Consider the following 24980-nt stretch of genomic DNA (forward strand, 5'->3'; position numbering starts at 1 on the left):
TCCTTTGATCCCAGAAGTTATAAAGTTCAACAAGGAAAAGAAATACCCAGAAATTCAAATTGTCCTCATTCCTTCTTTTTCCTCCCATCAAATCCTACTCCACCTTCAAGGCCTGGCTCAGATGCCTTACCATCTGGGAGGTCTTTTTTTGAATCTGGTCCCCATCTCCCTCACCTTCTTCTCTGGACTCTCACCACTGCCTGAATCTCTCTTCCAGATAGATCTTGCTTTGTATTATGGTGTTGTGCTGCCTGGTCCTTCTCATTCAGCTAAGGGCTCCGTGACAGCATGACTGAGTCTCGTGCTGTTTGTTTCCCTCACAGCATTGAACTCAGCCCTCTGTACACAGAAGGTGGTCATTCACTGGCTCTTATAATCGGTTAACAGTTTACTCTTCAGTTAAAAATATCCAAGAGACATATGGTTAAATGCTTGCTTCTCCCAAGGCAGTGGAGACAGTAATCCCCTCCATTTCCTGGATTCTCCTCTGTAAGAATGCAGAAACACCCTTGAGCAGAATCGGACAGCACAATTTCATAAAAACAACCTTCTTCGTTTTATTTTACTTTGAACTTAATTAATAGTAATGCTTAACCTCCCACCTCTTAATTACATTGGCAAGTTGGTGAGGTTTATTGATCCATGCATGAGGAGTTAATTCCAAAAGAGACTTTGACAAAGAGCACTTTATGGGAGAACACATCGTTATTCCAGTAGCTTTGCTGGAATGACCTGCAGACACTGTCTGGCCAGACTCAGGCCAGTCTGGCTTCCTGCCACTTGTACCAATTTCCTAATGATCTAATAGGAATGCTCAACAACCCTGTAAAGAACCAAGTCTTTCTCTCTTTTCTGGTCTTAAAAATGAGGTAAGATCTAGTGGGGGTAAAAGTGTATCCTTAAGGGAAAATGCAGCAGGGTTGTGCAATGTTTTGAACATTAATAGGGCCCTTCTGGAAGTCTAGCAAAAAAAAAAAAAAAAAAAATTAAAGGCAACAGGATGCTCGATAAACACCTGTTAAATACCTAACTACATGGCTTTTATATCTAGAAACACAGGATATTCTAAATGCTACCCCATCAACCAGTGCTGATAATGAATTCACAGACATATGGCCAAAAGATGTAATCCATTGTTATGGGCTGAACTGTTTCCCCCCGCCACCACCCCAAATTCATATGTTGAAACTCTAACCCCAATGTGATGGTATTTGGCGGTGAGGCATTTGGGAGGTAACTGGTTTACATGAAGTTATGAGAGTGGGCCTTCATGATGGGGTTAGAGTTCTTAGAAGAGACACCACAGAGCTGTTCTCTTTCCCTCTCCCTGCTATGCGGGGACAGAGAAGTCAGAAAGGGGGCTCTCACCAGAACCAAAACTCAACCATCCAGACACCCTGATCTTGGACTTCCAGTCTTTAAAACTTGAGAAATGAATTTCTGTCATGTGGGCCTTTAAGCCACCTAGTCTGTGGTATTTTGTTATGGCGACCTAAGCTGACTAATACATTTATTAAAAGAGAAAAGGAAACAACTAAATACCTCCCAGGGAGAGATGTACTATGCCGGACACTGCTTTGGTGACACTTTGGTGACACTGCTAAGGTATGGGGTTACACAGGGGAAAGAGACACAAAGAACAGAGAAAAAAATGAGCTTGCTCCTAAGCAGCTTGCGCTGAGAAGCCATGAGGGTGAGACCGTCAACGGATATAAGGTGGGGACAGAAAAGGGTTAAAACAAAGGTGAAGGAGTAAAACCAAGCTCTAGAGAAAAACTCCGGAGACCTGAGGGGAGAGTGCTTGTCTTCAGCTTAGATGAACATAGGGAAAGATTCTCAAAACAGTGGTAACCAAACTGGGGCCTGAGGTTTATTAAAAAAAGACTTGCTGATTTAAAAAAAAATCCTATCTGATGACAGGCCATCTGCTAGCTTGAATTTACTTCAAGAGAAAGGTAGAGGCTATGATTTAGAGTGCAGGAACTAGCTCAAAGATCTGTTTTAATCCTACGTTAATTCCTCATTTTCCAAAGCCCTTGGTTTGTTAAGCCTTGATTTTGTTAATTTGTAGAGATGAAGGAGTTGTGACAGGTCCCACTAGTCTGTCAGGGGTGGAAAAGGAATGACTATGTGGCATTAGGAGGAAATCAGATTTACCACATGACCCTTTGGTACGGGGCTCTTCCTCTCTGACGACCTTCTTGTTAAATGCCTCCTTTCCCCCAAATGCCCCTAGTCCTCTCTCTGAGTCCTTTTCCTGTGAGGCCCTGACACATTTTGCATTATTTATTTTGTGGAAAACCTACTTGTATATTTTGTATGCTTTAGAATAGGATTTAGTGTCTGCCTAAACTAGACTAACAATATAAATCTTGACTTTTTTAAGAGTTACATGTTAGAAATTTCAGTTTTATTTTAACTAACATGTCCTAATGGCTTTATTAATATACACTGTCTCAAATATCTCTTAGCATTAATAAAGAGCCAGCCCACAAAGTAAAAAAAAAAAAACATAACTTTTGTGGAAGACATTTACTCTTCTTTCAAAAAAGTTTTTTGGATGTAACTTAAAACCTCATTACATATGTGTATTTGTGGCTTTCAGAGCTTAAAGAATTCCAGAAGCCTCTATTCACCTGTGACACCTTCAGCGCGTCTTTCCTCTTCTCTTGGCTACCCATATTATATTTTCCCATATTATAAACATAAAATACTGATTTATTAAATAATCTTAAATTTTTTTTAATGTTTATTTATTTTTGAGAGAGAGAGAGACAAAGTGCTAGCAGGAGAGGGCAGAGAGAGAGAGGGAGACACAGAATCTGAAGCAGGCTCCAGGCTCTGAGCCATCAGCACAGAGCTCAATGCGGGGCTCGAACTCATGGACTGCGAGATCATGACCTGATCCGAAGTTGGACATTTAACCAACTGAGCCACCCAGGCGCCCCTTAAATAATCTTTAAGTTCAACAAACATCTTTTTGAAGACCTACAATATATCAGGCCCTTGTCACTGTGAAGTGTCCATAAAGAGCCTCACCATGCTATAATGATGACACCAACCTCTCCAGCATCCCTTGACGCTGTAGGGAAGTGAACAAAAGAGAGAACCAGAAAGCAGATTTTTTTTTTTTTTTTTTTTTTAAGTAAGCCTGGCTGGAGGCTGGCTTCCCTGGCTGGAGGGAATTACCATGTCCCATTCAAAATCATGTGAACATAAGAGAACCTCCATTCAAACTCTCTGGTCGTTTTCATCTGGGAGTCTGGTCTGTGTGTTTGACCTTGAGTGCTAGCTTCAACAACTGGAAGCTAGACAGCTGGCTTTACTCTCACATCTTTCCCTTCAATCTTTTATATTTACATTTCAGCAATGACTGCTCACAGGGTCCCAGAGCCAAGTTCTCCTTGCTGCTTCATATACGCACAGGGAGTCTCAAATCCAAGGTGCACCAAAGGGTAAAGAGGCAAAGACCCTCTCCGGAGACACTGGGATCTAGAGTGAAACCAGGTACCTTCTAGCCTAGCAGGGACAGCTCACCTGTTGTGATAACAACCATGGAAAAAAGATGAATAAAATGTAACACTCTCGTTCCAGCATACCACCCTCTCTAAGGGTTGCAAACAGTAAGAGAATAGGTCAAAACTCAAATTATTTTGATATCAATTGCAGAGAGTTAAATCACAGGAACGAGGAACAAACAAAAGCATTGCGCAGGAAAAAGCCACATCTCTTTGGGGGAAGTTCTAGGAAAGCTTTTTATGGTTGGTTGATATAGATTTTCAAACCATGGAGACAGGGAAACTCTGGGGCACAGAGAAGCCTAAGATATCAATGTCCAGGAGAAGATGGTCCCATTTGGCCAAGTGTGGCTAAAGAAAATGCATAGGAGAGAGGTGGGAGATGGCGAAGTATTTTGGGACTATTTCTTCGATGAGCTGGGCTACAAGCACAGACACGTGGATCTCAAAACTGAGCACGCATAAGAATCTCCCTCAAGAGGCTTGTAAAAGATGCACATTTCTTGGCTCCTTGTGCAGAAAGTCTGGGGAGTGGCCCAGAACTTTACTTTTTTAAATTGTTTTTTAATGTTTATTTATTTTTGAGAGAGAGAGAGAGAGAGAGGAGAGAGAGAGAGAGAGAGAGAGAGAGAGAGAAACAGAGCATGAGTGGGGGAAGGGCAGAGAGAGAGGGAGACACAGAATCCGAAGCAGGCTCCAGGCTCTGAGCTGTCAGCACAGAGCCCGATGTGGAGCTTGAACCCACAAACTGTGACATCATGACCTGAGCTGAAGTCAGATGCTTAGCTGACTGAGCCACCCAGGCGCTCCTAGAACTTTACTTTTTTAATGAGGACTTGAGCGTGATTCCAAAGCAGGTGACCTCTGACACATTTTTGGAAAACCAAGCTTCTAGAGTCTCATGACTGGCCTCTGCCCATCAGACCCTGTGAGCTCTCCAACCACCAGCATGCAGGTAACATTCCATAGACTGCAATGCTGACTAATGAGAATCCTTTGGGGATTCTGTTTGCACGAATCTGGGTCCTGGCCCCGTGCAGTTACTTATTGCTCAAAGCACCCACACTTTCATTTTTGGTCAGCCCTGTCAGCCTCTCTGAACCTTTTAGTTAGCTACTGGGGTACAAAATATTGCTTTCATTCTGTTTGTGGGGAAATTTAAGGGAAAATAAATGAGGTGAATGCAGAATAGCAGCTGGTCAAGCTGAGTGTAAACAAGGTCTGACTTTCCATAGCACGTTTTTTCTTGAAAATCATTTGCTGCCTCATACCAGGCCTGCTAAGTGAAAGACCGAATGTCTTACCTAGGACTCTTGAACTTATGTTCAGGTGTATTTTTAACATTGATTTTAAAGCGCACACACACACACACACACACACACACACTCCTCTGTCCCAGTCCTTTTCTTCTAATTGGAAATGTAAGGTTATAGACATTTTTCTTTTTTGAGGGTACAGAGCAGTTCAGAAGACCCTACAAACACAGATTATGTGCTGTATCTGGGTAATTATCATTCCTTTATCCTTTAAGAGACAAACGATACATACGAAAGAAAATGAGGAACAGATTCTTTCCTTATTTTTTTTCCATCCTTTTATCTCTAAAGTAGGAAGTTTACTGAACCCCTTGCCAACAATTCACTCAGCCTAATGAAGTGTACAAGTAATAGGATTAAATAATCTTAAACCATTATTACAGTGGCCTGATGCTGACATTCATCCAAACTCTGGCAAACACCGAGTGGTGAGTTCATGCTTGATTTAAAAATAAACAAACTAGGGCAGTGGGAAGGTTCTAGCATAAAGTTTCAGAGGCATTTAACCTGGAAATCTGAGACTCTCCATCTTGGTTGGAGCTGAAGCAAACCCTGTCCTATTTCTACACTCTCCAACCAAAATTTACGGAATCCAACATTTTCTAGGGATCTTTCTCTGGAGCCGGCAGCCACATATGATTAAACCTCTTCATGTCAGTCCCAAAGAAAGCAGTTCTTTGAAGGCATCATCAAGGTTCATGGTTTCTATTCCTGCCTGCCTCTGCCATTAATAAACCATATAACCTCAGGCCAATCAGCCAGCTTTCCTGGCCTTTAGGTTTTCTCAGCTGTAAAATGACGTTATTGAATTTCGACAGTTCCTTCTGGCCTTTAAAAAGCATTCTAATTCTATAACAACAGAAATAAATACAGTTTGGGGTAGGAACTAGAGAAAAAGATTATGTTCCGCTAGCCTCTTCCTCATTCTGGGGAGTCTGGTTGCAAGCCTGTGCCTCACTACTCTTACCCAGGCCCACCTTGCAGGTTGCAGAGATATGGTGAGCAGTAACCTTCATCAGCAAAGGGCTGGGGGCTATATGGGGAAAAGGACTAAATAAAAACCTTAACAAAGGACGACACAGTAACTCTTCCCCCCACCCCAAGTCTCGTTGTTGTATAATTACAGGGTGATAATATGAATGCCTGTTTAAACGAGAGGTGTTTTCCAAAGCATATTCAGTCCCCAAATCATTTTGCTCATGGGTTAATTATCCCTGTAAAATTTCATGGCATGCTTCACTTAGATCATTTATGCTTTCAAAGGCTTGCCTAGGTATTTTGTAGTTTTTGTTGCTTCTGCATAAGGCCTTTTTTTCCCCTGTTATATTTTCTGAACCTAATTTATAATTTTTATTTTGTCAGGTAACTACACTTTTATTATCTTAAAACTTTAGATTTTCTCTGATTTTCCAGACTAATTATATCATCTATAAATACTGACATGTCATAGTCTTATGATTTTGAGTGAAAAAGTCTCAAAAATAGGTCTGAGAAATGCTATTCATTTAAAATTAAGAGATACTATATATAAATGACACTATATTTTTAGAGATAAGTAGTGAAAATAGAAAGAAATGCATGGATATAATAAACAAAGTTAGTATAGTCATTACCTCTGTACAAGAGTTTGGGGAATGTGATTAGGGACAAGAACCTAAGGATTTCAGTGGAATTTCTAGTGTTTTATGTGTTAATCTGAATAAAGGTACATGAAATTTTATCATATTATGCTTTACATCTTTATCTGTTAGAAATATTACATAATAAATTGATATATATGTAAAACGAAGAAAAAGATATATATATATATGACCATATATGTATATATGTAAGTGTGTGTATGTATACGTATACATATGAATATATATGACTTTGTTTCCCAATTACCCGTAATGAAGACTAGAATGTTAAAAACAATATAATAGCAGTCATACTATGCATACCTGGCAAGATCCAGGAAGACATCTGACCATTAGTTTATTTTATCCTATTAAACACATATCTTCCTTTTTCTTCTATTTTACTTAGGGCTTGTTTTGTGTTCTTGCAACCATTTTTGTTTTAAACAAGGATAACATTGCAATCATGGAATTACCTGGGATGTTTCATTGTGTGGCACTCAATCTGCTAATATTTCATTTAGCATTTTTGCATGGGTGAAAGATTAGCACACTTTTCTTTTGGGGGCAACCTCATTTAGGTATTATTAATCAGGATGGGGCTGGCTTTCTAAAATGATTTGCGAAGCTTATCTTCTCTTACTGAGCTCTGAAAATTGAACTATTACAGGAATCATTTGTTCTTTAAAGATCTGAGAAGTCCTTTCAGTGAAATTTCCTGATAATTTCTCAGGTCTGCATTCCACCCATGTGTATGGACTTATTCAAGTTTTTGTCCTTTGCATTTTAGGTGTGCACAGATCACAGTCTCTTCTATAAAGTTTGAAGTGAAATAATTTTTTTTTTTTAATTTTTTTTTTCAACGTTTATTCATTTTTGGGACAGAGAGAGACAGAGCATGAACGGGGGAGGGGCAGAGAGAGAGGGAGACACAGAATCGGAAACAGGCTCCAGGCTCTGAGCCATCAGCCCAGAGCCCGACGCGGGGCTCGAACTCACGGACTGTGAGATCGTGACCTGGCTGAAGTCGGACGCCTAACCGACTGCGCCACCCAGGCGCCCCAGAAGTGTAATAATTTTTAAATGTCTTCTGTACATCTGCTAAGAGCTTCTTTTTCGTTCCTAATTTTCTATAATGTTTGTTTTTCTCGTACCTTCACTGGATGCTTATTTTTCTTTTCAAAGAATCATCTTGTGCACCTAAAAATTCTAGTATTTCTCAATTTATCAATAACTGCCTTTATTTTAATGATCCCTTTCTTCCTTTACACTTTGTTGCCCTTTTCTAGGTGTTTAGATTAATATACATGTGCCCTTTTATGTTGCAATTAATGATCCTAGCTGTACTTGGAATTCAACTCTGGTTGGGTCTCATTCTGGTTGTTGTGCAGCATTATCAACATCATTACTTTCTAAGGAATCTTTAACCCACAAGTGGGCTTATTTTTTTATCCTTTGATACATTTCTTGTCTTGCTGAACTCTGCCAGCCAAAGTAGGAACTGTATATGTTCCTCTTAGACTATGAGAGCATGTTTTTTTTAAATCTCCCATGGAGATTTGGAAAGAAGATATAATCTCTTTGCTTATATGGACCAAATCAATCATGTTAATCATATTATTCAACTTCCATAATTGGTTTGTCCAAGACTACATGGAATGTGTTAAAGTTTTATAGAGTATGGTTTAACCATTTTCATCTCATATCTCATCAATATTTTTGTCTTATATATTTCAATGTAATGGTATTAAATGAAGAAAGACTCAGGGCTGTTCCTCTGGAACTTGACATTTATCAATAAAGTAATGTACTTTGGCCTATGTAATAGTTTTGTTCTGAATTATACTTTGCCTGTTATTAATACTGTAGTTAGTAGATGATTAATATTATTTTCTTTTAGCCTGAATTTTCTGTTACATATTTTCCTCTTTCTTTAACTATCAGTTGTATTGGTTCATTGCTTATCATCATTTTATTAACCCTGGATTTCCCATACACTTTAGTTAAGTTAATTTGTTTGTCTGGTGGAATATTTTCTTTGAGTCATTTTCTCAGAAAAAGTAGGTAGGTGATGTATATTCTTTTTGAATGCCCATGGAATATTTAAAATAAACTATTTTTGGAGAAGGCAAAATTTGATGTACTGTGATATGACAAAAGCAAGTTACTAATTAGTACAGGATGGTATGATCCCATTGTATGTGTATGTGTGCACATGGAAACCACACTTCCATAAATGTAACTATATACCTGTATACAGGTATACTGAAATAGAAAAGGTGTGTTAAACTGCTATATTATTTAAATGGGAGAGTTATGCATATTTTAAAATTTTTCTTTAGTGAGCATATAATACTTAAAAACATAGTTGCTGTTTTTTTTTTTTTTTAAGGATATTTACTTTTTTTTTTTTTTCCAACGTTTATTTATTTTTTTTGGGGACAGAGAGAGACAGAGCATGAACGGGGGAGGGTCAGAGAGAGGGAGACACAGAATCAGAAACAGGCTCCAGGCTCTGAGCCATCAGCCCAGAGCCCGACGCGGGGCTCGAACTCACGGACCGCGAGATCGTGACCTGGTTGAAGTCGGACGCTTAACCGACTGCGCCACCCAGGTGCCCCAGTTGCTGTTTTTTTTTTTTTTTTTTAAGAATGACTACTATAAGAAAGAATATTTTGAGTTCAATATTTGTCTAATATGTCCAAAAGTAAGGTGAAAGCCACTTTATAAAATTCAGAATGAAGGTTCACTGTATTTTTTTTAAACTTGACATTATGAAAAAAAGGTAATAGAGAAAAAAAATTAATTACAAAAAAAAAAAAAGAAACCTAGTAGTAAAAAATGAGATTTCCAATGACTGGCTGGGTCTATGAAAAGAGCTGGTCCTGAGAATCAAAGTCCAGGTCAAGTCTTGGATCTGACACTCACACTTTACAGAATGGGGCAAGCTGACTTTTCCTAAAACTCGGTTTCTTATTACTGGAAAGGAAGGCAGTAATAACCATACCTATTTTCTAGGATCATTAGAAGGTGACATGAGATAAAAGTGCTCTTTAAAAATTAAAGCACTCAACAAATGTTAGTTATTATTATTTTTAACCAGGAAAAAAAAGGTTTTTCCCTTAAAATCTGAGGCATTTCAGGGAAAGCCACATGTAATGCTCAAGAAAAGACGGAGGCTTATGGTTTTTTTTTGGCCAGTGGAAGTTCAGCATCCCTTTTGTAATGCTAGAAGGCATGATTTATGTGGTCATCAATTTAAACGTTAGAAATGGAAGGCTCTAATCACAGAGGGCTGTCACTATCTTCCTATCTTCAGGAAGTTGAATATTAGTTTCTGGGTGATAATATGGACCTAGCAATCAAATGCAAGTTAGAAGATCTGTCCCTAGCCTTAGTTTGTCTTTTGCTTAGAAAATATCAAAGCCACCGTAAACACCTCCCTGCCACCCCCCCACCCCCGACCCGCCCCTGCTGTCTACTTCACAAGGTTCTAATAGGAATGATTAGTAGTAGATAGCATGGTGAAGTCGCTTAAGAGATTGACAGATGTCCCTCTTTCTTGAAACATTTGTTGTTGTTGTTGTTGTTGTTGTTGTTGTTTGTTTTTCCTTTCTCGCAGACTGCTTGAGGGAAAATGAAGAAACATCAAGAAGAAAGTAAGTGTCTGTGCACATGCACTTGGTGTGAGGGAGAGAGACGGACCCTCCTTGGGGGTGAAAGAGCAGGGGTGGGCAATTGAGAAGAGGGAAGGGAAGTTCACGTGGGTTTTTTGGCTTTTGTCCCAACGCTCAGCTCCTTTCCCAACATCCACATAAAGCACCAGCCATAACTGCTTTTAAAACACTATTAGGAGGAACTGAGCATATAAAAGGACAACCTTCCTGCAGAGGTACAAAACCTACCACCTAAGGTAAGTTGAAAAGTTTGAATGTTTTAACTGTAGCCATTTAGTGACATATGGGAGCAAAAGGCCGCTACAGTGTTGGTCGCTAATGTGTCAAATTCGGGAACATTACCATGTTTAGTCTCCCGTGGAGTTGGCCTCCTATTCCCTGAGGTCTTTTAATTACTTGGATTTTAACTAATAAAAATGTCTGTACCAACTTCCACTGTTGAGAGAGTCAGAAGTTGGATTTGATCCACTCTGAGTAAGAGCCCTGGTTTAGGAGAAGATCCTTGGCTGCCATTTCATAAACAGGCTGAGTATCTGAGAATCACAGATGTGCCGTGTCTCCAGCCCAGACTCCTTGGTCATGCTAAAAACACAGCAGTTCTTTTGTTAATCTATATTTGTGGGTAAACCTGTCTCATTCAGGACAGAAGAACACTTAAGTGGAAGGCACGGTTGCTGTCCCTCATACTCATACCAACATAAAAATCTTCTTAAGCAAAGCATGAACCTCTTCTTCTCATATATGTCCTCACATTCTTTCTATGACATTTATTTATTTCAGTATTTCCATAGCAACTGCAGCTATGAAATTACCCCCAACATAGAGGATTTCTAAATTGTATCAGATTATGCTAAGGGGAAAAGCGATGATAATAATGTTATTAATGGATTAAGCCCTTATATCAGTATAAAATTTCATAATGTATAAAATATCACAAGTGTTCATTCCTTCTCTTTGGAGATAGGGAAGAAGTTAATATCTGTCTTTCATAAATGATGATACCAGTACTCAGACACTAAATGACTTACCCAAGGTCTCACCTAGAGAGCAAGAACTAGAAGCAATATATTCTAGTTATATGACTTTACTTCTAGGGAAGTTTAGTGCTCTCAATTTTAATCTGTTCATTTATACAAATCCATAAGAATAATCAAAAGTAAGCTTTTTAAAAATGGATGTATATGTATGCATATGTACATACGTATATTTATATGTATACATTATTTATTGAGAGAGAGACAGAGTACGAGCAGGGAAGGGGCAGAGAGAGAGGGAGACACAAAATCTGAAGCAGGCTCCAGGCTCTGAGCTGTTAGCACAGAGCCCGACCTGGGGCTCGAACTCACAAACCGCGAGGTCATGACCTGAGCCAAAGTTGGATACTTAACCAACTGAACCACCCAGGTGCCCCCAAACTAAGCTGTTAAGAGATCACCAAAGTAGAAAAGCATCTCATTGATTTGGAAATACAAATACATACAAACTTAAATTACGTAATGCACTTATTTAATTGGTTCAAAATAAATATAAATAAACCTCTTCAGTCATGGATAGGTTATAGTTTAACACATGGTTTCATATTGCTGATGGTTCTGTGAATTTGAACAATGTTTCTAAAGAAATTTAGAAATTTAGAAATGTTTCTAAAGAAAGCAAAAGTTCTCCAAAGTGCTGTAAAGTAAATGTGGTCACAAAAATCAAAGAATTTATGCTAAGGAAAAAATTCAAAGTAAAATAATGAAAAACCTTAATCAGCTCTTTATAGCCATGTTATTTACAACACTGAAAGAACAGAGAATACCCAATACCTTTCTAAATAACTTTAAAATGTAGTGTGCAAACATAAGGTAAAATTAAACAGACAAAAGCTATAAAATAGAGATTATTAACAATGGAAAGCCATATACGTATTTAAATTAAGTCAATCAATAGAAAATCCAAAAGCATGTATAAAAATCATTAACGAGAGTTATAATACCTTACAGAACCAAATTGGTTTAATTACATGTGTATATGTGCAAGGATTAAAGATTCAAGAGACAACAGGAAAATATGAATAATCAGTGAAGGAAAGATGAAGAAGACCTAACTGGTGTATTTTCCCTCTAAATTATGTAATTGGTTAATTTAAATATGATCTAAGTTGATTATTAATAATCAATTTAGGCAAGAATAAATTAAATTTATATTAGATGGGTCTCCTTCTTGGACTCAGAGCATTGAATGTGGGTGGTCTTTGCACAGAAATAATGAACTACATCACGATCTTGAATAATGCCACCACACTGACTGAGGCCCAGAGCCTGGGTTTTCTGCACTTTCCTTCTACAGGATGTCTCTCAGACATCAGTTTCCACAAGGGAACGAGAGGCAGTTTGACTGAATGCCACTGCAGTTGGCCCTGTTCCCAGGGCTTTAGTTCCAAGAGACATACACACATCCCTAGGATCCTCCTTACTACACACTCTGTCTTCAACACCAACTTCTTTCATTTTATACCCTGAGCTTCCCCGATCCCCCCCAAAAGAAAGCTCTTTACTTTTATGGTGTGGCAGCTTATTGGATTTACGAAAAGTTCCAAAGAAATTACAATGCTAGAACATCCATCCGAGAGCTTGAGGTCCGTGCTAAACTCTGAAATCAATATGGAACAAGGGCCTCTGAATAAAGCTTAACTGAATTCTGACAAGAATTAAGTTGCATTTTAGAGTCACCATGGATAGGTCTCATAAGGAAAAATCTTGATTAACGTTTCTTATGAGGGAGGGAAAGTCAAAAGGGATGGTAAGAATTTCCATTGTTTGAGTCCACCCCACTTTCCAAGGATGTGATTAAATATCTCCCAGATACTCTACCTTGTCATAAGCTCGGTCTAGTAACAGGGACCCAAAGTAAAAGAAACTCCCTCCTGAAGAATCACTGAGCTCCTATGCCTGGCATAGAGATCGAAACCTGAGCCCACATGCTGTACAAACCCATAATTGAGTCAGATTACACTTTCTTAGTCTTATTACTCAACCACGAGGGCAAGAAATGCATTTAAAAATGGGGCAGGGGTGTGCCTGAGGGGTTAAAACAATTTCCTGAAGCCCAAAGAATTTCACAGCCCTTGTAAGGTCCTTATATTCAGAAAACCACATATGCCAGAAATCCTGCCAAAATTAATCTCAGAATAACATTCATTCCATTACCATTCCCTGGGCAGGCCCAGGGTGCTTTACAGGATTGCCCCATTTCATCCTCACAGGCCTTTGGGAGAATCCTGCAATCATCCCTATTATACTGTGGAGGAAACTGATGCTTAGAAAGATCCAGTAACTTTCTCAAGGAGACTAAGCATGAAGTGATGACATCAGATTCAAGCCATGTTCTTCATACCTGTTATCCTGTTTCCCAACACTTCTCAGGGTTCCTAGCTCTAAGAGACACAGGAAAAAATGAAGGAGGCTGTCACCGCAGCCCCGTGAATGGTAGCAAGAATCAACCATGCAGTCCGAAAAAGGACAGAAAATAGAGACAAGAGCTACAGAAAAACACAGCAGTCACTTCATGTAAGGACAAAGCCATAGGTGCTTCCAGAAGCTCTGCTGGCATCATTATCACAGAGTTCGCTGCAGTAAAGAATTTCACGTGGTGGTCCTAAGTCATTGTGAATGACAGCCCATGCAGTCTGCTTACAAAAGACAGGGAGTTCTGTAATTTTCTCTTTTCAGTAAAGATTTCAAAGGTTGATATTTGAAATATTCTCATTTCTTTTGAAATTTTTTAGTGTTTATTTATTATTGAGATACAGAGCGTGAGCATGAGAAGGACAGAGAGAGGGGAAAACGCAGAATCTGAAGCAGGCTCCAGGCTCTGAGCTGTCAGCACAGAGCCCCACGTGGGGCTCGAACACACAAACTGAAAGATCATGACCTGAGTCGAAGTCGGACGCCTAACCGACTGAGCCACCCAGGCGTCCTGAATATTCTTATTTCTTTTTTTTTTTTTACACATTTATTTATTTTTGAGACAGAGAGAGACAGAGGATAAACGGGGGAGGGTCAGAGAGAGAGGGAGACACAGAATCCGAAACAGGCTCCAGGCTCTGAGCTGTCAGCACAGAGTCCGACGCGGGGCTCGAACTCACGGACCGCGAGATCATGACCTGAGCCGAAGCCGGACGTTTAACCGACTGAGCCACCCAGGCGCCCCTGAATATTCTTATTTCTTAAGGAGGTAAGCTTTGGTTCGATGAGCTTTAAGCTCATATGTAATTGCTCCCTGAGATCAACAGGACACTATGGTATTCATGTTTATGTTCCAAACAAGCTAAAAATGTGTACTGTCAGCAAAGACTACGGGACCAGGGGTGTGAAAAACTGAATATAGCCCCAGGTCTGACACCAAGGATTGAACAGAAGAAGTCATTTTCCTCCTCTCTGTGTTTCTGTATTCTCACTTCTAAAATGAGAGTTAGACAAATGACCTTTTTTTTTTTTTTCTTCCCAGCTCCAGTATTGTGTAGTACTATTGTGAGGCTATCTATGTTTAAGTTAAATTGCCTTTAGGGAGGAAAATGAAATAAAATTGAATCTAAGAGATGCACAAACTATACTGAATCCCTCCAGATCTTAATCTTAACAAACTTTCAGATCTGTGCTACAGAGACTCGAGGGCTGCAATGAGTTAGAGCCGTCAGGTCACAGGAAGATAGATACCAATGAGACCAGGAACTTTGCGATGAACTTGAACCTTGGGGATCTGCAAGGCTATGTATAACTCCTAGGACCTTGCACCCAAAGCTTCTTTTACGTAAAAACTCCCCGACACTATGGTGAAACCATGCTTCTTTTGTGGGTTTGCAAAAATGCACTACTTTTCCCACTAACAAGTGATAAACAGATTAAAAGTATGCAGACAGATAGCAAAGAAATGCATTTTATATTTTTAAAAAGTTTATGTTCATTCATCACATTGATCTATCTTCTGATGTGTGTGTAGCTTAATGTGTGTTCTTAAGTAGCCTGGTAAAAACTGAAAAGAGTGTGAGTACTTTTTAGCCACCTACTTATGTAATTAAAGTATAGTTGTTGTGTTCTTTAAAAAAAAAAAAAAACCCAATTATTACCTCAGTCAGTATTACTATTCATTTTCCTTTAGGGGAAATTCATTTCCTTCTATAATAAAGGGTTGATTTCTTTGCATCATTGAAAACTTGCTGGGCATGGTGGTAAGAAAATGTTTGAGTGGGCAAGAAGTGATTCTCCTCATGCCTTTCTGACCTCATGCGAACAGGGAACAGTTAGAAAAAGTTAAGGTCTGCCAATTTACACACACACACACACACACACACACACACACACTTTGAAATCTGTGGAGAAATAAAGATCCGATGACTACATTCTATCTGGAGTGACTGGCATTCTGCCAAAGAAGACATCTTTGCAAAGCACAGGAGGCGCGGCAGAGGGAGTCTGAACTTACAATGTAGCAGGGCTCACAGTAGGCTTTCTTCTCCACGGCATAGAAGGGCTGTCCTCGGAGCTTGTTGTTGCAGATGATGCAGGTAAAACAATCCACGTGGAAGACCTGATCCATGGCGGTGCATCCTGTCCCTTCCCCAACTACGTTTTCCCCACAGCGAGCACAGCGGCCTGAAAGAAAGAAGGGATTGACTGCTAAGAGCACATCAAGGAACACCTTCAGTCCTTCTGAAGAAGCCAACATGGAGGAGACAGCAGGTTCACAGTGGCAGCGGCAGCAAGAGGGCTGACACCCCCACCACCGCCACCACCAGGTGCGAGATCACCCATACAGCCAGGACTCACCTCTGTGAGGCCGCCATGATGGAGATTTTACACGAAGCATTTGAAAAGTTGACCCTCACAGCTCAAGGACCTACAGAACGTGACAGAGTAGAACTCAGGTCTCCGAATGTCGAGGCCAGTGCTGTGCCTCCAGTCTCACACACAAGTCTAGGAAGAACATGACTCAGCATAGCAGCAGTGGAAGGCACAGCCTGGGAAAGTCTTCCTGCTTAGAGAGTCTACGTGTCCAGTTAGACTGTGAGGGGACTGGGTCCAAACCCAAACTGCGCCTCCTTTCACAAAAGCCCAGGTTGTAAAATCTCTCTGCATCCAGCCCTCAATGACAGATCAAAAGGGAGTCCCTTTTATTTCCCGACAGCTCTGACTGCTGGAAAGTTCTTTCTCCTACTGAGCCAGACTGCTTCCTCATGCTCACTGCTACCCAGTAGTCCCAGTTCTGTCTTCTAGGGCCTCATTAAGCAAGTCTCCCACTACACTTGACACCCTTTAAGTTATTACAATCCAGTTAGTATTGCCTCCAAGTGTGATCATACTTTGAACGTCCCTAAAACCTGTAACAGATTCCACATACTTGTCGGGGTTTGAGTCCCGAAGGCCCTGGTTGTCCCTGTCCAGGCCAGCGTTCTGTAAACTTTCAGCATTCTTAAACTGATTTATGGGGCATGTGGACCACATATGGACATCAGATTTCGGTTTTAAAAAAATCATTGTTTTAAATAGGAACAATAAAACATTACAGAAGGCAAATATTTATGTCAGCGTGAAGCCCTGTGCTGGTTGTGATCTGTATCTCTATCTGGTTCCGTCATGGGCATCTTGAGCCAGAGGTCAGATCCACATCCAGTTTTCTTTCTTAGTCTTTATTTCGATAAGTAAAAAGTCTTAACAAATAATTACAGGTCGCTGGGAATGTCAGCAAGAATCTGCACTGCGGGCTTTGACACATAAGCTGTAAGCAAACCCAGTGTTTCCCACGTGTCAGGCATTTTCAAGGTGCTTTATATACATGTTAAGCTCATTTCATAGTTACAACCATCTATGTCGTAGGTCTGTTGCTCTCCCTATTGTACAGATGAGGAAACTGAGTCACAAAAATGGTCAATGAAATTCAAATCCAAGGAGTCTAGCTTCAGCGTCCATGGTTTTAACCACGATGCTGTTCTGCCTCTGTTTCATTGTGTGCATCGGGATTGAAAACAGAGCTGACATGACGGAGAGATTTCTCATGAAGACTGCTTTCAGCACTCCATCCACTGGATTGACAACCATTTCACACCTAAAAACGGGAGGGCTAAATGTTTCAACTTGGGAGGAAAGAGCCAAATATATTTCTAATCCTCTCTGGTTGCATTGGCACTGGAAAATATTTCTATACGTTCTGTTGCAGGACTTCAATGTATTTTTAAAATATAACCCAAACGACAGTCCATTTTCCCCCGAAGCAATAAGAAATATCAAGTACTGGAAAAAGAGTTAAACTCTTGGAAACTGACTGCCACTACGGTAGCTGATACTATAAAGTCCTGATATCATATTCTTGACATTGGATAAAAACTTTTGTAATAAACCTTGTGGTTGTTTTATAAACTTCTGCCCACGAGTCAACTTGTACCTGTTTTTATTATGAGATAGATAACCTTAGAAAAGTGCCTTTAAAATTTGGAACTTAATTGCCTTTAGTAACAAAATTAGGTTATTGCATATGGCTCTTGTTTTGTGATTATTCAGAAAAGAAACCCGGCTTAATTGGTTTACTAAATAGTTCACTGTGCTACGTCTCAACTTGATGCTAAAATTAGAGTTTCATGCCACTATCTGACATTTCTTTACAGAAAACACACTGGGATTATAGGCAAATGGATCAGTTCATAAAGTCTAATGTTTAAGGAGTCATTAGCATAGTTTAGTATTCAAACTTTTCTTTTTCAACTGCTTGTGCAAACCCATCATATCTGTTTCACAACATACAGATTCGCTTCCAATATTTATATTGGAATCCTTGTTCACAAAAATTTACATTTTTAATATTAATCTGAAGTGGTATTTATGGTATTATCGTTATTACTATTTTTCCCGCCTTCATTAAATCATATTGAAATCACTGATGTATTCTGGCGAACTAAAGAAACAATGCAATACAATAGTGGTAATGAAAAATATAGGTTTAGCATCAGCAGGGGAAAAAAACATACTAATGACATGAAAATACTCTGAGCTGAATGGCACTGTTGGTGAATACTGGTCAAACAACACCAGTCAACAGAGGTTTTGTGATATATGTGCAATCTTTTAAGAATGTGATGATTATTAACAGTGGATTGGATACCTGTGAAAACTGTAATTTTACATTTGAGATCTGTTAAATTCAGGTCAACAGAATTATTATTTTTTATTACTCTTTTCCTTCCTAGACCTTAAACTGGGTTCCTTGACAGTCCACCAGGGACTACACAGTGATGTGTGGACCACACTTGGGGAAACAAAAAGAATTCTGGCTAAATGTCATGGTGGTCTATGAAGCAGCTGGAGATAGCGATTGTGATCTAAACTACGGCTGATCCACAGCATAATCTCTGGAACCCAAGAGCTCACTCTACACAGTTTATGGAGAGTTTGCTAGCTATCCCTGAGGATCTGGGAGAGAATCTCAATCACCGATTAGAGAGAAAGATCAGGGCAGACCCCTAAAAGTCAGGCTGAACAGAAAAGCTTTGCAATTTTCATTCTGTTCAACAAACATTCCTCAGGTATCTACTCTTGCAAAGTACTATATTCTGCTTTTCTGTGATAAACGGAAATGGAGTAGACTTGGTCAGTGCCTTTTACAGGCATTACAAGACCACGTACATTCTACAATCACATGAAAAAAAGGTGCCAAGTGCCAGAGGAGAAAGTGCTGTGGAGGTGTGGAAGGAAATCATATGTGATAGGGGACTTAGGAAGGGTTTTGTGGGAAAAGATGCATTTGAGCCCAACTCGAGGATGAAATTGTGACAGGTGGAGAGGGGAGAGAGAAAAACATTTTAGTATTTCCAAAGGGAATGAGTGGCTGGACTTGACTGGATCCCACACGTCTGCAGTGGCTTGGTGCTGGCACAACAAGGGTTTGTCTTCTCAGCTATGAAAGCAGATGGGCTGGATTCATAAGGAACAATCTTCTTTGTATTTTGGAGGATATTCTTCCAGAGTGGGTCAAGCTAATACGCTGAACCCAGACATGACCAGCTCTGCTGCCTTCCATATTTTTCCTATTCTTGGGAGAAATCGGGGACACGGGCTCGAGGGCAGTCAGTCTGGCACCTTTAGAATCACAAGCCCAGAAAAAAGAGCTAAGAACAAAAAATAAAAATAGCCCTACACATCAGCAGGACAGAAAAGGTGCCCGAATGTTCCCTTTTCACATTAACAGAATTTACAAACTATGCCTTTTCGGGAAGCACTCACAATGGAAAGAAAGTCACTCAAGCATGGTTCATCCTTGCCCCTAGAGGGGCTTATACTACACATCATTAAAATGCACACCACAATCTGAATGCCCATCTTCTGGACAAGTATTCAGCACTTTTAAATGAGAAAAACCAGGGGGAATGGTACCAGACTTGAAGGCATCAGAGCATGAAGGAAACAGAGTTTGATTAGGGGCCAGAAGGAAGCTCAAGTTCAGACCCAGGGCTGGTATGAGGAGCTGGTTGGCAAAGCTTAGCACAGTAATTTAAAAAAAAAACAATAACAGAGGGTCAGACCGTCTGAGGAGAATTCTGACAGTGAATTAAGATGCCTAGATCCAACAATAAATAAATGAAAAGAACTGGTTTCTAAAGCTTGGTTATGTATTATTGCTTGCTAGGTATATCGCTTCATATCTGCTGTGGAACCCATTATGGGTTCTTCTCACCCCTTCCCCCAGTCCCCTTTGCTAACTATAGCAACCTCTGGAGTGTCTCCGAAAGGCTTCTATCTGCAACATGCCTACTACCTAAATCAGGCTCCATTATCATTCATGGGCCATTGCAATGGCTTCCTGACTACACCAGTATCTCTGATTCACTTCCTCTTATAAATGGAAGGGCTTTATGGAAGTTTTAGTATTGAGCTAAACCTGGAAGGTTATGCAGAATTCAAACAAGTCATTTTTAGGAAGGGCACGGGTGGAGAGTGATATTACAGGTAGATCAACAGGGTAAGCAAGGGAGGTAGATTAGTGGGACACAGGTTTTCATATTTATTGGTTCCAGTTTTCTCTTTTGGTAACGTGAATATATTTCCTTTATAATGTGAAAAAAAAATTTATTTGAAAATGTTTTTCCTGTGATCCTGGCACCATTACCATAAGAGGCCACAGGCCCCCTTTTCCAAGCCCTGCTTGTTTTGGGGGTAGGATCAAAAATGTCCATAGCCATCTTAAAAGTTGGTGATACTTCCAAACTTCTGCATTATTCACCATCAAAAGTAAACTAGAAAATGTATGCAGACATCAAGCTAGGTCACATTTATCTTCATGTCTCCCTTGCTATCTGAGTTATAATAGAAATTTTAGGCACAAGCAAACTTAATGTTCTCTTTTTAAGAATCACAATGAATTGAAACCCTATATGCTGATCGCATATCAGGCTTCTCATTACGCACTTTCTTCAAAATATTCTGAACAAAATCCTCTTTAAAAAGTTGAATCAATAGGGTTATATCAGGGTAATGAAGTCATGGTAAAGTATTCCTAGAAACAAAAAGATTGTTCCAATTTATCCTACATATGGCCACTGGAGTTATCTTTCTAAAGCAGATACTCCATTAAGCCGAGTCAGAAATTATCTTCTGCTGAAGGTAGAAAAAGATAATAGAATAAGCTTGCATTCTTTATATGACAGGTCCATCTGACAGACACTGAAGGTACTAGAATGACGGCATTTTTTTTTTTTTAATTTTTTTTTTAACGTTTATTTATTTTTGAGACAGAGGGAGACAGGGCATGAGTTGGGGAGGGTCAGAGAGAGAGAGGGAGACACAGAATCCGAAGCAGGCTCCAGGCTCTGAGCTGTCAGCACAGAGCCTGATGCGGGGCTCGAACTGACGGACTGCGAGATCATGACCTGAGCCGAAGTCGGACGCTCAACTGACTGAGCCACCCAGGCTCCCCGAATGACGGCATTTTCTAATCACCAAAGCTTTTATTTTATAGAATCCTGTAGCATTAATGCATGTAATAATAGACACCCTGCTTTTTAAACTACTTAAGTCGTAGGACAGTGATTTTCAACATTGCCAATATGCTGGATACTCTGGGGAACATAAAAAAAGTACGATTACTGCGTTCCAGCTCCAGAGATTCTGATTCCATTGCCCTGAAGTGGGATATCCTACGATTGGAAGTTTAAAAGTGCTCCTGGTAATTCTAATGCTCAGCCAAGTTGAGCCACTGTTCCAAGGGGTACCTATTTCTGTACTGCTCATCAGGATAACAGTGGCTAAGCATTGCCCAAATAGGCTTGTTTAATATGCATTCAAACCCATTCAGGTACAGACTGTTCATAAGTTGGCTGAAAAGGTCTGCTTTCCACCAATGAGTTATCACTCTAATGCTATCTCTTTATGTCTTCCTTGGAAGACTTCTCAATGGCTTTCTAGTCACTGATAACATACATGAACAGAATCAGCTACATGTTCTCATATCTTGCCAGAATGGACGCCAGGGAAAGAAGTTCACTTATATTAATTAGAAGCACTCCTACAGAAGCCTCATTTTGTGTCGTAAATGAATGTATCACACGGTGCTGCTGTATGGCCTTAGACACTACAGAGTCTATCAAGAATGTCAACTGGTCACCATTTAAGGTGTGATATTACATAGCACATCGTACACCACATTCAGTCTTTTCCTACTTTCTTGGACTCTGCCTTTAAATAACGTGGCGATATTCAGTCTCCTATGGTGAGTGCCATTTAGTTGTGGGAATAATGGAATCCTTATCGGGTCTTAAAAGCCGGACTGCAGGACTGCAGTTTTGTCGCGCTGCCTGTGTGTATACAATCGTATTGTACTATTTCATCATGTTGTTGCTCAGGTGATCCTTGCTGAGATGCTTGCAGATTCACTGGGCACTTGGGTGGGAGGGAAGAAGTGGCAGATGGCAGTTCCTCTCTGTCTTTCTCTCCCCTATACGCAGGTGCTTGCATTCTCTCTCACGCACACGTGGGCACGCACACAGCAGGCAAAAGAGCAGTGGCCGCTACAGCACTAGACCAGTGGTAGACAGAGGAAGCCTTCCGAGAGAGACAAAGTAAGGAACATCTTAGTATAAAATAAGAGGTTGAGTAAAAATAACCAACCAACCAACCAAACAAAAAAACCCCAAATTGTCAGAGAGAACAGTACAGGAGCGGGCGAATAAAGGCCTGGGCCCCAAACCTGAGAAGACAGAGTAAAGGCTGAATCCTACTGATGAAAGGAAGGCTAAGCCATGAGGTGATTCATTTATAGATACATATTTGCTTAGGCTGGACCTTCAGGTAAGGGGGTGGTTTGGGCGGGGGAGTCCCACATGGGGTTGCAAAAGTAAACATGTTCTGCTGACTTAACTATGCTGCATTGTGAAGAAGCAAAACAAAACTATAAAAGAAAATGACTGTGTTTTTTTCTCGATGCCAGGCACTGTCCTAAGCACTCCACATACATTCTTTCATAGCACTATAATGATTACCTATTTTTATTTGATAGGCAAGACATCTGAGGTGAAGTCACTTGGCCAAGGTCTCAGAGGCAGAAGGAGGTGGGCTGAGACAGGAAGCAGGGCGGACTTCTACAGTCCATCTTCTTTCTTTCTTTATTTTTAAACATTTATTTATTTTTGAGAGACAGAGAGAGAGCATAAACAGGGGAGGAGCAGAGAGAGGGAGACACAGAATCCGAACCAGGCTCCAGGCTCTGAGCTGCCAGCACAGAGCCCGACACAAGGCTCAAACTCACGGACCGCAAGATCATGACCTGAGCCTAAGTTGGACGCTCAACCGACTGAGCCACCCAGGCGCCCCCAGTTCATCTTCTTAATGAGCATGTGTTTTTCTATGAGTAAAGTTTATTATTCACCCAGAACTCAACTATGGATGTCTTCAGCGTTGGGTAGGAGTGTGGGCCATTCCCACGCCCGGGGAAAGAAGAGCTGATGCAATATCACTTCTCCAACTCCCAAATCATGGGTGTGGTCAGTGTCTGCTAGAGGTAGGCAGATCAGTATAGGTGGCGGTCCTTCAGAGAAGATTTGAAAGTACTGAAACTCAAACTCTGGATTCCCACCAGGAAAGATTAAAAAAAAAAAAAATACTGATATCCATGCTTCACTTCCCGAGATTCTGACTTCTTTGGTCTGGTGTGGGGCCCTGAAATAACAGTGCTAATGTGCAGTGGGTTTGAGAACCATTGCTCTACAAGGAGCTGCATGTCAATTTGCTCCACAGTGTAGTTTGTCCTAGAGAATTCTTACAAAGCAATGACAGGACCAAAGCCTGGTCCCACAGAGATTACATCCTAATAAGTTGCACTTAGTTGTGTTGACAGAGGCAGTGAGTTGGACACGACGCACCCTGGTCCCAACCTCCACTGAACTAAGTAACATATATATGCACGGTGAACATCAGGACAATCACTTTCTGGCAACTTCCACTCTCAGGAAAAGTAGCTCAAATGAAAGCAAAAGCCAGATAGCAACAAAAGCAAAACAAAAAACACTGCTTTGCAGTTTTGAATGTAATACATGGCGCCCTTGAACAAAGTTCTATATAAAGATGTAAAGGAAACCAGACAGCTCTGCGAGTCTTGCCTTTGTTACTCACTAGCTATGGGAACCTGAACACATTTCTTAAATTTCCAGAGCCTGAGGGCACTTGTTTTCACAATCAGCAATAATCAGACCCCCTCAAGGATCAGGTGGTTTCAGTTGAGTCCACTGTCCAGCCGTTCTGTCAGCCCCTCAATAAATGCACTTATGAAGTCTCTATTCTGTGCTAAGTGTGGCACAGTGGTAACATTTTCTCAGCCTCTGTAAAAAGAAGATGGTGATGATTGCCTTCACTATCTGGCCATGAAGTTCAACAACAGCCACAAAGGGCCTTGTACAGGCTCTATTCCTTCTCCCTCCAGCTATAGGAGGTATAATATGCACAACTTCAAATAGAGAGCTTATTGCAACTAAAAGCACAGAGATATGCACTCTGGACCTACTTACATATTTTTTAAGTTTATTTATTTATTTTGAGAGAGAGAGAGAGAGAGAGAGAGAGAGAGAGAGAGAATCCCAAGAAGGCTCTGAGCTGTCAGCACAGAGCCCAATGCGGGGCTCAAACCCATGAACCATGAGATCATGACCTGAGTTGAAACCAAGAGTTGGACACTTAACCGACTGAGCCACCCAGGTGCCCCTGGGCCTACCTTTAAAGAGGACAGTCAATATGGGGGTTATAGAGGCAGCTGCATCTGTGAGGCAGTTATATAAGATTTATATTCACCAAAATGTTACTCATAGAATTTAATGCTAGAAATTCAACCCTAATCCTGCAAAAATATATGGACCCCAGAGTGATGACAACAGTCAATATTTATGCAGGACTTAGTGTTTGCCAAGCATTGTTTTAAGCATTTAGATGTATTATCTCAGGTAATCCTTCCACCAGCCTGATAGTGTAGGTCCTATCATCGTCTGCATCATAGCTGAAGAAATGGCAGCCTAAAGAGATTAAGTCACTTGCCTGAGGCCATGCAGTTAAATATTGAAGCTGGGATAGGGGCCCAGGCAGTCTGGCTTTGGAGCCCGCTTAACCTATCCCCTAACCTAGCTTATTGCTTTAGAATTCTAAGATTCCTAAAAACATCCGGCCTGGCAGGAAGCTCGCATAAACCTTACAACATCCCTGACAGGAATATCACCATCTATTTTGACTAAAGTCAAGATTTCTCTTCAACTTAATTTTTACACATGGACATTTTCATACTCACCTTCTGAATTCTTAATCTATTTTCCTACATTTAAAATTAATTTTAATTAATTTTATT

At 40.3% G+C, this 24980-nt stretch overlaps 1 protein-coding gene across 8 annotated transcripts in view; it reads right to left on the bottom strand.

Annotated features, from left to right (window-relative positions):
- LOC123611099 (LIM domain containing preferred translocation partner in lipoma) overlaps positions 1-24980 on the bottom strand; it is a 680366-nt gene that overhangs the window by 97928 nt on the left and 557458 nt on the right. For all 8 annotated transcript variants that reach the window (XM_045502614.1, XM_045502618.1, XM_045502617.1 and 5 more), the window contains one exon: positions 15597-15766. In XM_045502614.1, the coding sequence (XP_045358570.1) occupies positions 15597-15766 (170 nt within the window). The remainder of the gene's footprint in view (positions 1-15596; positions 15767-24980) is intronic.

This window comes from Leopardus geoffroyi, chromosome C2 (assembly GCF_018350155.1).
Source record: "Leopardus geoffroyi isolate Oge1 chromosome C2, O.geoffroyi_Oge1_pat1.0, whole genome shotgun sequence".
NCBI classification, from domain to species: Eukaryota; Metazoa; Chordata; class Mammalia; order Carnivora; family Felidae; genus Leopardus; species Leopardus geoffroyi.